The sequence below is a fragment of the Monodelphis domestica genome, chromosome 5 (genome assembly GCF_027887165.1).
Source record: "Monodelphis domestica isolate mMonDom1 chromosome 5, mMonDom1.pri, whole genome shotgun sequence".
In the NCBI taxonomy this organism is placed as follows: Eukaryota; Metazoa; Chordata; class Mammalia; order Didelphimorphia; family Didelphidae; genus Monodelphis; species Monodelphis domestica.
The window spans coordinates 41,904,098-41,916,004 of NC_077231.1; the positions used below are offsets into that span (position 1 = coordinate 41,904,098).

Here is an 11,907-nt window from a genome sequence, read left to right on the forward strand (position 1 = left end):
CAGAGAGCTCACGACGGAATGAGGGAGACAAGATGCAAATAGCTGCACACAGACAAGCTGAATTTCAGATCAATTGGAGATAATCAGAAGAGGGAAGGCACCCACTTTAAAGAGGGAAGTCATCTTCTCTCCATTTGGTGGCAAAAGAGAAGGATTTTAGAACAATGGCAGAGAACCCAAGGTTTCCACTTGCTCACGCTCCTCTAGCCTTCTGGTTACGGGCTTGGCTTCTTCCGCATCACCAGAACAGAGCAGCTTCTTCTCTAATATCCTAAAAATTCCACGGCCATAGGAAAGATCTTCAGCTGACTCTTAGGAGCAAACAACATATGTTCCTGAACATCTGTGCTTTTCCCAAGCTATTTTTTTTTCTATTATTGTCAAGAGCAAAGAAATTTAGTGGAATGTTTTCTCCACAGAGGCACAAGTCTATAATACTCCCTGTTGATTACATATAAAGGACACCAAATATTAGTTTATTAAAAGCAGCTTCAACCCCGACTGTACAAAGCAGTTCTCTGATGGAACAGATTTATGAAGTAACAGCTGAAAGGTATGTAGATCACAAGATACATGACAAATGTACTTTATTACATGGAACAGAAATACCATATGTACCCATCTGCACAAACAGTTACTGTACAATGAGACACAACACCCAACTCAGACCATTGAAGAGTTTCGCTGATATTGAAAGCTATAAAGACACCAAGTGAGAACGTGTTTCATAAGACAGTCCGATGCCAAGACAATTCGTCGTCTCGTGAAATTAAATACACTCTGCATCTCGGAAGGGCGTAGGGATGGGGACTGGACCTGGGATTTCATTTGGTCTAGAAGACTCCCAGGTGAGGCGGTCAGCAGCTTCTCTCCCCGAAGTCACCTGGAGCCACTGAAAGGTTAAGTCACTCGCTGGGACTTGAACTTGTTGGCCAGGAGACCAGCTCTCAATTCACGACACTGGGGCTGCCTCGTGCATTTTATGAGCGTTCGTGTAATCTAAACCTTGGCCATTCTTTAAATTAAAATTTGAAGGACTTTACCCCATTCATTGTTTAAAGCAGATGTTTACAAATGGCTCATGTGGACAATAACATTTTTCCACACATTAAAGTGGAACTTCGTTGGAATGAATACCAGACAACATCAGTCATCTTAAGAAGATTTGGGGCTTAATTATTTTTGCCAGCAAAATACTTCATTCTGGATTTCTGTAGGGTCCACTAGTAGTATTCCACTACTAAAGTGCTACATTGAACATATCAAATGAGGGCTTGGCAACACATTGGGTTTTGACTTTTTTTTAAATAAGAAACTAGTATTATTATTTTTTTTTTTGTAAAATCCTTACATCCCCTGTTGGAATAAATACTAAGGATTGGTTCCAAGGCAGAAGAATGGTAAAGGCTAGTGTGGGATTAGAATCTGTTACCCTAAAAACTACAATTCCCAGCACCCCACTCTCTTCTCATGTAATACGCTGACATCAGGAGGTTATAAATTATATAATATTATAAGTTTTACACTGGGGTTAAGCTAGGAAGTATCTGAGGCCATATTTGAATCCAGAACCTCTCAATGCACTGAGCCTCCTCATGGTCCTTTATTAAATCACTAAAACAAGTCCGGTTCCCAATTCCACCCCATGTTGGCAAATGTAAAGGAATTGATGGGAGGGAGGGACGTGGGATTTGGATTCCCTGAACTTGGATCCGAATTTCATTTGTGCCACTTGGGATGACGTTGGGTTTAACCTTGTTGGTTTCAGGTTCCTCGTCTCTAAAACGAAGGGATGACATAAGAGTATCTCCAAGGTCCTTTCCAGTTCTAAATTCTGTGGCCTCGAAGTCCATTCTATTTATAAATTTGCCAAAGAGGAAATCAATCAACATCGTATCCCTGCTAGTTAACCGATCCATTTTTTCAACAGTTTATAAAAACGTTTGCCCAAGAAATCTTGATGATATAATTATAAAATATATAAAGCATAAAGCATATATTATAATTATCAAGCATTAGGCTCAGCTTCAATAAGTCAGAAAGCTACCTACCAAGCTGGGAATTCCCCACTAGTTTCCACAAGGTGAAATGTTGCCTATGTGCTATATTGACTGAATACTATATGCAGAAAAGTCAATAGGAAGCTTTCTATTTCTCAGTACTAAAAAATCTAATCTATGATGTCGCATTAGGACCAAAACCAAATGTAAACAATCATCACTAATGTAGGGTTTCATTAGTAAAATAAAAATAATTATACAAATGATGTTTATAATTTTTTATCATTTATATCTAATTTATTTTTAAATTATATTATATAATTATAATAATAAAAATAATAATAGAGCAATAAGAGCCCCACTAATCTTGAGACCATGAGGTGTAGCACAAAGAGTGCCTTACATTGGAAAAAGCCCAGTGGTCATAAAATCAGAAGACCCAGGAACAAATGCTGTTTGTACTGTTTTCTAGCTGTGTGACCATAACAAGTCATTTATCCTGAGTTTGAGTTTCACCATCTGCAAAATAGGCTTTTAGTTGCATTCTACCTTCTAGACCTACAGAGATAACTATGAGAAATCATCTACGTAAAATATTCTGTAACTGTAAAAGGTAAATTGTTTCATTCTAAATGTGAATTGGCAACAGTCCTCTGGTTTAGATGTGAGGTATTATTAGTCCCTTTTATGGTGGGTTCGGCACATTACCAGGCTCCTTGAATATTCTGAGACTAAGGAACTTTGAAGATAGATTGGTGCATGTTTAAAAACCAGAAGGGCACATGGGATAGTGGTCTCTACAGAGAGGGTGCATGGCCCCAAAGGGTAACTAACAGAGGGCTGAGAAGATGGATTGTAGAGCCAGGACCAGAGCTTCTCTCCAAGACAGACACCCATTATTGTCCACCATTTCCATGATTGAGCAAGGACCAACCCTCTCCCCTTCTGCCCTTGAACTGACACGAATAGTCCTGCAGACAGCATTCATCCAACTCCCCCAAGGATCACGTTATGGTTGGTGAGCTCTGCCTTACTGGTTAGAGCATCTCCTTTTGTTGTTGTTCTCAGTGGGACATGGGTCAAACAAGATGAGCAGTTATGGATGGGTTGAAGCTTCCATTAAAGATACTATTATTCTTCCCTCAAAAATCCCTCCCTCCATTCCCTCTTTGGAATTTTTCTACTTTTCTTATTTTTTTTAACTTATTTTCAATACTAAGTATTGGTTCTATGGCAATTTAATTCATTAAAAGGCTAGGCAATTGGGGTTAACTGATTTGCCCAGGACTGAACAGTTAGAAAGTGTCTAGGGCCATATTGGAATCGAGAACCTCCCATCTCCAGGCTTCGCTCTATTCACTGGGTCATCTAGCTGCCCCCTCTCCAATTTCTATTAAAAGCTTTACCCATCTTCCTCCAGGTCACCCAAGACTGCCACTTCCCTCATCCCAGGTATCCAGTCAGGTGTCACATTTTCATTCCTACCTCCACAAAAACCACATAATCTGCTCTTCTCTACCATCTCAGCACTATCTCATAAGGATCCTCCATCTCTGGGATCACTTGCCTCTAATAGCTTTCCCTGTTTCATTTCTCTTCTCCCCACTACAATCCATCACCTTCCACATCGTCAGTCAATATTTATAATCACCTGTGCTGGGGATGCAAAGAAAGATAAAAAGTATCCCTGCTCTGAAGGAGCTCAGTTTAATGGGGGAAGACAGTATGTGAGCAACTAAGTACCAAAAGGGTAGCTGGATGATGTAGTGGATAGAGTGCCAGTTTTGGAGTCAGAGGGACTCTTCTCAAGTTCAAATCTGGCCTCACTTACTAGCTGTGTCTTGAGTAAAGTCACTTTTAACTCTGCCTCAGTTTCTCATCTCAGTAAAATGAGGGGAAGAAATGGAAAACCTCTCCAGTATCTTTGCTAAGAATAGTCCAAATGGGGTCACAGAGTGAAGAACTGAACAGCTGAACAACATACAAAAAAAAAAATCTACATAGAGGATAAATCGGAAAAATCAACAAGAGGGGTGGCATTGGAATCAAGGAGAATTGGGGAGGCTTCCCAAAAAAATAAAGATTTTTACTGGAACTTGAAGGAAGCTAGGAGTTGATGAGGGAGAGCATTTGGGGAATGGGAGACAGCCATCAAAATGTCCAGAACAGAGTTAAAATGTTGTGTTCAAGGAACAGCAAGGCCAATGTCACCAGATATTATAAGGTGTAAAGGGAAGAGGAAGAGGAAGGTGACAGATATTCCTAAAGTGCAGGTGTGAGCAAGTCACCAAGTTCTCTTCTAGAATTCCAATGGCTCTCTATTAACTTTAAGATTAAATACTATTTCATCATCCTTTTAAAAATTTCTACTTTGGGGGCAGCTGGGTAGCTCTAGTGCCAAGCCTGGAGCCAAGAGGACCTGGGTTCAAATTTAGGCCCAGACACGAAATTATTTAATACCAAATGCCTAGCCCTTACTACTCTTCTGCCTTGGGACCAATACGTGTATCAATTCTAAGCCAGAAATAAAGGTTTTTAATGTATAACATGTCAATTTAATAATGAACATAATTAATAGTAATAACATTGAGCAGATACATCGAGAGTATATGCTCCAAATTATTTTTACTGGTAGGATGGGATCAAAAGAGACCACTGAGAAAGGAACAAAGAACCAGAGAGACGAGTTCCTTTGCTTGTTTTTTGTTTTCTCTTTCCTTTTCCCACTTTTCACAGGGACCCTGAACTTCTTAAGCTATGAGTAGACATCAGTGGGTAAGATATGCTTTCCTAGTCCAGCTAATTCAACCATGCTTTAGTTTTAAATATACAGGAATTCAGTCTAGTGCTTAGCATGAGCTCCATCTGGTGGTTTAAAGGCAGCCTTGTATGAGAAGATTGCCAGTGATTTTAGAGAATAAAGTACATGGACTAGTAGAATAACGTAAAAGAGCACAGCTTTAAGAGCCACAAAGGTACTGGAAAGGTCATCTGGGAACCTAGTTACCAGAGAACTGATCTGCCTTGTATTGGTTTGAAAATGGTGAAGCCAGGATATGAGAATATAGAAAAATAAAGCAAAATTAGCAGGAAGCAAATCCCAGACCCAAGCAGAGTTCTGAGTTATTCAGATGCCAAGGTCTATTTTTTAAATCAGTCCATAGCTCTGCCAGGTTCTCAGAGTCCAAAATAATGCTGTTCCAGGGTCCGGTTCCCTGCTCTGAAAAGCACTCTAGAGCTAGCATTCTTCCCACTAAGGCACATCTAGCTTGACTTCTTCATCTGAAAGAATAAAACTAGGACCCAGAGATGCCATGATACCATCATTAGCCAGGGCCATTCATCGTTTGGTGCAAAGTCCAAACCCATGCTCTTCCCTTTGCTGTCTCATGTCTCACCTTTGGATTATTTAACTAATCTGAGAATTGATTTTACTTTTGTCAACACAAGTAGATTTTTGTATGCAAACTTAATGAAGATATTCTCTAAGATACATGGACAGGACAAAATAGGACAGGCCATTACCTAACAGCTAAGTGGTCAAAGAACATGAAGAGTTCTTGAAGGATTACAAACTGTTAACAACCATCTGGAAAAAAAAAAGGCTCTAAATCTCTAGTAGTAAAGAGAAATCAAAGTCAAAACTCCGAGGTTTCACTCTCCCACTGAGCAAACTAGCAAGAATGACAAAAGCTGGCAACAGTTATATTGGAGGAGTTATGAAAAGATAAGATGATGCATTGTTGGTGGAGTTGCGAATTTGTCCAGCAATGCTATCGTGTTGTTTGGAATCAAAGAAAATAATTAAAATTTCCAAACTCTGACCCAGAGTTTCCTCTATTATACTTCAAGGAGATTGGTATCAAAAAAGAAAAGCCCTCTATGTACCAAAATATTGTACTTTTTGTGGTAGCAAGGCACTAGAAATAAAGTAGATGCCTACTGATGACAAAAGAACTAAATAAGTTCTTGGACATGAACACAATGGAATATTACTGTGTAACTATGAATATTTTGAGCACTGAAAAGCATGGAAACATATGCATACAGCAAGGTAAGTAAAACAAAAAAAAGTGTAAGATGACTAAAATGGAAGTGAAATGCACAAAATAAGTATAATGGAACCCTTCACAACCATGACTAAATGTGGCTCCCCCAAAAAAGAGAAGACACCTCTCTTCCTAAATTTTTTTTAAACCATTACCTTCCACCTTAGAATCAATACTGTGTGTTGGTTCCAAGGCAGAAGAGTGGTAAAGGCTAGGCACTGGAGGTTCAGTGACTTGCCCAGGGTTACCCAGCTAGGAGGTGTCTGAGGCTAGATTTGAACCCAGGACCTCCCATTACTGGGCCTGGATCTCAATCCCCTGAGCTACCCAGCTGCTCACTGTCTTGCGAATTTTTACAGAGGTGGGAGACCATAGATGTGGAACTTATTCAAAGTTTTGCTGAACTTTAATTTTTACTATTTATCATAAAGGATGGCTCTCTAGGGAGGGGTGGGAGAAAAGATACAGTGGGGAATATAAATAATATAAAAATAAAAGATGGGAATAAAAGTGTTTTATAAAAGAATAGGATTATCAGTGATTTACCGTAGTGTTCATCAGAATTCATTTCTTAATAACATGAAAGCAAAGTTTCAGACTTCAAAATCAAAATATAGAATATCAACTTTTTCAATTTTACTTTTAAAGCAAAAATAAAACTCTACGAACAGTTTCCATTTAGATCAACAATACTTTTGTCTAAGAATTACAAAAAAATGACAATTATTTTTAAAAGCGTGGGGCTAATTTGTTAACAGCCTATGTTGTCTTATTTATTGGATATATTTACCAAAAATTCACAAATATGTCATGATCACACAGTTCATTAGCTGGAAAATGCTGCATCAGCTAAATCACTGACACTGACCCAGTCAGACAAGTTATCCTCCAAACAGAAAAAACATACTGCAACAATGAAAAGCCAAATGAAGTACGAAAGACAGATATTCTGTGTTTTGGTTGAAGGCAAAATATGGAAACAAATTCTTTTCATTCAAAGTACATATTCTGAATAAAAAACGTCCATGGGATATTTTTCAAGGCCTTTAAGACTACCAGGCCAAACCCTTTGCCGCTTTTGCTGCCTTCACTTTGTTTTTCCCTTTTCCCCGTTTTGCCTTTAATTTCTTCCTTTGCCTTGGATGCATCCAAACAGGGTATTGTCCATGTTCATCTAAAAGACTCTTCTTGTTTCTTTTATTATCCACTTCCATTTTTGATTCACCTAGAAAAAAGTAATGAAAATCTTATTATGAAAACTGCAAAACTCGGGCAAAATTGTGTAGGATCCAGGAAAGCAGCAAGTGGTTTATTACATCATCAGATCTATTTTGAGAAATACCAATTAAATGGTAAAATGTGATATACAAAACTGGCTACCCAGAGAAAATAAAGACAAATTTGAAGGGTAAACCCTGTTATCAAACAATGAATTAACAAGCATTTATTAAGTGCCTACTATGTGCCTGGCACTGTGCTATCTATGTGATGGAAATACAAACAACAAAATAGCCTCTACTGTCAAGGAGCTGTAAAAATTAAAATTAATATGCAATAATAAAAATATTATAAGAATTATTAATGATCATTAAAAAGTAAAGGAATAAAAGGGATACAAAATAAAAACCATGTGCCCATGGCTAATCAATCTGTTCAAAACCCTCACTTACAACCACCATGCTTGCCCACAGGAAGCCAAAAAGGCAGAGGCTGAACGCCCACTGAATTTATCCCCTTTGTGTGTACAGGAAGTACGCAATCACAGAAGTCAGTGGGCTCCCGGGAAATGTAGTTTACTTTTTTAGGGTGACAGACTTTCAATTATACAGAGCTCACATTCTCTATAGGAAGATAACATGTTCATTCCTAAGTATATAAAGAATAAGTACAAAGCTAAACATATTTATGCTTTGCGTCAAGATTTCTAAATCCCTCTCCAAGGGTCTGATGGTCTGATAAGAGTTAGAATTGGATGGGCTATATGAATGAAAGTAACACAGGAACCTCAAATTTGCAGAACTCTATCTGGCCAAAATCACAATGGAGCACCAATATTCACTGACCCTAAAATGGTAATAGGTTTGGAGGATCTTCTGGGAAGGATTGATGGAAAAACATGGATAAAACTTTTCAAGAAGAGACAGGATAGATGAAGTGCAGTGTGTGTGTGTGTGTGTGTGTGTGTGTGTGTGTGTGTGTGTGTGTGTGTGTGTGTGTGCGTGTGCGTGCGTGTGTGTGTGAACAACTGCACACTTAAGCTCACCCTCTTGGTCTTTGTCCACATTATCTGTTTTCTCTTTGATTTTTCCAGGTGCCACCACAGTTGCAATCTCTTTTACTTCTTCCATTAGAACATCCCCATCTATTTTCAGGATGCTTTTTAGACGACTAAGTTCCTTCGGTGCATTCTTCTTTCTCTTTTCTGCCCGCATCTTCCTTTTCCACTTGCTCCGTAAGCTTTTTGCCATTTTTACCTAAAAATAACAAAAAAATTTTCCCAAACTAGAAACTTATACTATCAAATTAACATAACAAACTATCTGAAAACCAGGCCATTCTGAAAAACCAAGTCACAGACCCAAAAAAAGGTAAGTAACAATCCACATTCTGCTCTTGTTTATTTAAGAAGCCCCAGTAACTGGGGAATATTAAGATCACCTTTGATGGACAACATTCTAATATATAATTAGAAGCAAAGAATTATTTACCCCCCCAAAATTTTTTTAAGTATCAATGAGATTTTGATAAGAACTGCAGATACAATGAAGTAGACAAGAGAGTCCTACAAGAGAGACATGGCAATACAAGTAGTCAAGTATATTTCTGAAATTCCTTCTATTGTGCCAGTGCTATGCAACATGCTGGGTAGAGAAGTGCAAAGAATGAAATGATCTATGGTAACACGTTTACATTCTAGTGATAGAGTCAAGGATATATAAAATATATGAATGAGGCAGACAGACAGAGAGAGGAGAGAGAGAATACAAAGATGCAAAATCATTAAATGAGGTAGGGTAAGAAGGTGGTCACTTCCAGTTCGGAGGGGAGGGGGTGTTAAGAAAGGTATGTGAGGATGTCCAGTGCCAAGGTACATTGTCTGGCACACAATGCACAGAAAATAAATGTCCAATTGATTGCTTGATCACAGATTTAGCCATTAGAAGGGGTTCTATTCTAGTTTGTCTCTCCTAGCCCTTTCATTGTTTTGGATGAGAAGCGTAACTATAACTCAAACCCTGTACCTCTGATTCCAAATTCAGCACTCTTTCCACAGTACTTCCAGTACAGAACCAGCTCAGGTTCATAATCTTGAGAATAGCCCCACTTTCTCAATATCCCCCATGAAATCAGTAAGATGCTAGATCTTGTCATGTCTACCTTCCCATCTCTCCTCTAAACTACCACCTCAGTTCAAACCATGTTCCCCCTTTCTCTGGATTATTTTATAGTCTCCTAATTGGTCTCTCTGTCTCAAGTCTCTCACTACTCCAATGTACTGTAGAATAACTATCCTAGTCCAAAGGATCCTTGATGAAAATGCTGTCCATCTCCAAGGGAACTTAGTGAACTGGGTGCATACTTATTTTTACTTGATTTTTCTTGGGGTTTTTGGTATTTGATTTTGCAACATGGCTAATAGGGAAATGTATTGCATGACTTCACAAGTGTGGTATTGCTTGCCTTCTATGAGTGAAAGAGCAGGAAGGAGAAAATCTGGTACGCAAATTTTTTTTAATTTATATATAACTGGGAAATGCTTAACAAAACTAAATTATATATTTTTTAAAATTGTCCGCGAAGGCCTATCTGTCCATGTGACCCTCCACAACCAATTCCTGTGGTTTCCTATTACCTCTAGAATAAAATATAAACTCCTTTGCCAAGCATTTAAAGGCAAACACAACCTGCCTCCCACTTCAGCAGACATTCTCCCCACTTCTGGACCCAGGCATCCAACCAAGTCAACAAGTTGTGGTTCAGTTGTGTCTCACTCTTCATGACCCCATTTGGGATTTTCTTTTTCTTTTTTTAAAAACTCTTTATCTTTCAATTTATGACAAAGAATAGGATCCACCTCCAGAGAAAGAACTGTTGGAGTCCGAAGCAGATCAAAGCAGACTACTTCCACATTAGTTTATTTACAATTGTTTTTGAGAGTTTTGGTTTTATATGTGTTTTCTCTTACAATGACCAATATGGAAGTAAAATATGCATGATAATACATGTATAACCATATCATCAAATTGCTCATCATTGCCAAGAGGGGGAAAGGGAGGGAAACTGTTGACTTTGGAAAACATATGTTGAAAATTATTATTATTGCTTCACTTCCCAGAAGTCTTTAGTATTTCCCAAAATGTCCCTTTTCCTGTGTCCTCATGTTTTGTAAGATTGTATTTAAGTGACTGTAACTCCTCCCTCTCTCTCTCTTTGACCTGCCACCGGGCTGAATTCAGGCAGTTCTTTTGCTTTAGTTATTATTCATAAAACCTTCAAAATATAATACTTAGTTATTGTATATTAATCCTAATCTTTACACCATCTCTGAGTAGGGGGAGGGAGATGGTTTGGATCTTATAATTTTGGAAAATATATGTTGAAAATTACTATTACATGTAATTGAGAAATAAAAATATCTGAATAAAAAACTAAAAACCCTTGCCTTCGGTCTTTAAATATTGATTCCAAGACAGAAGAGAGGTAAGAACTAAGCAACGGGGTTAAGTGACTTGCCCAGGGACACAAAATTATGAAGTGTCTCAGACCAGATTTGAACCCCTTCTCCAGGCCTAGGTCTCTATCCAATGAGCTGCTCCCAATCGTTTGAGTTTTTTTTTTTTTTTTGGCAAAGATACCATAGTGGTTTGCCATTATTTCCTTCTCTAGCTTATATGACAGATGAAAACACTAAAATAAACAGAGTGAAGTGACTTGCCCAATGTCACAAAGCCTAGTAAGAGGAGTCTTCCTGACTCCAGGCCCGGTGCTCTCTGGCACTGACTGCTTATTCACCACCTGCTTTGAGGAACAGAGAAAAGCAGAAACAGCCCCTGTCCTTGGGAAGCTCACAATCGAATAGACTGCTCTCCACTCCTCACTGGCTCAATTACAAAACGAAAGAGCTCGAAAGGTTGACCCAATGAGCCGCGCAGTTCTGGGAGCGTGCCCAGTCAGTCCTTTACCCCCGGCCATTAGGTGACAGATCAATAGTTCCCCGCTTCCCTTAAAGCCACCCTCTTTAGTTATGAGTTATTGATTAGGATGGGGCAGGCACAGGACACACCCGCAGCCCTGTAGTATACACATACACACACATATACTGGAAGTGGCTTCTTTCCCATACTACTTTACTCTTAACCACTTCTAGGATACGCCTTTGCCAACGTTAGACGCGGGCTGCATAGACATTGCCTCGTGGGAACGGGAGTTCCTGGTACTTGGATCACCGCAGGCACGAGATAAGCTGGCGATGGGTAAAGCGGAAACTCCGCGGGCACCTCTCGTACTCTACACTCCCTAAATGCTCCTTTGACCAAGGGCCACGTGATCTGCGGGTCCCTCTCCTTCTTTGGGACTCTTTTTGCCTTTGGGCACATGAGCGGCCTCGCAGTCGTAGGCCCAGGGTCGTCCATGAGCTAGACGAGCAGGGGCTACCTCCCTCCCTAGGGACCGCCTCCATGTGCGGACACTCGCAGTCCCTGGCCACCACCATCAGAGCCCGGAAAAGGGGGAACTGGGGGATGGATAAAACTCACCTAGACCTTGGAGCCCACGGGAAGAACAACCTCTGCCGGCCGCCGCACTTCCGATGAACTGACGCACTGCATGCTGGGAACGGAAGCCCGAAAAGAGGGGAG

General features: G+C 39.6%; 1 protein-coding gene across 2 annotated transcripts; it reads right to left on the minus strand.

The window, feature by feature from the left end:
• Window positions 1-6,663: 6,663 nt before the first annotated feature.
• Window positions 6,664-11,907, minus strand: LLPH (LLP homolog, long-term synaptic facilitation factor). 2 transcript variants are annotated; one of them, XM_007502973.3, is made up of 3 exons: window positions 11,806-11,907; window positions 8,313-8,523; window positions 6,664-7,274 (listed from the first exon to the last, which is right to left on the minus strand). In XM_007502973.3, exons 2-3 carry the CDS (start codon window positions 8,515-8,517, stop codon window positions 7,102-7,104), a joined length of 378 nt encoding a protein of 125 aa, XP_007503035.1. In that variant the 5' UTR covers window positions 8,518-8,523; window positions 11,806-11,907; the 3' UTR covers window positions 6,664-7,101. The 2 variants fall into 2 exon arrangements, with proteins under 2 accessions (XP_007503035.1, XP_056654388.1); XM_056798410.1 differs by lacking the exon at window positions 11,806-11,907 and adding an exon at window positions 11,363-11,579.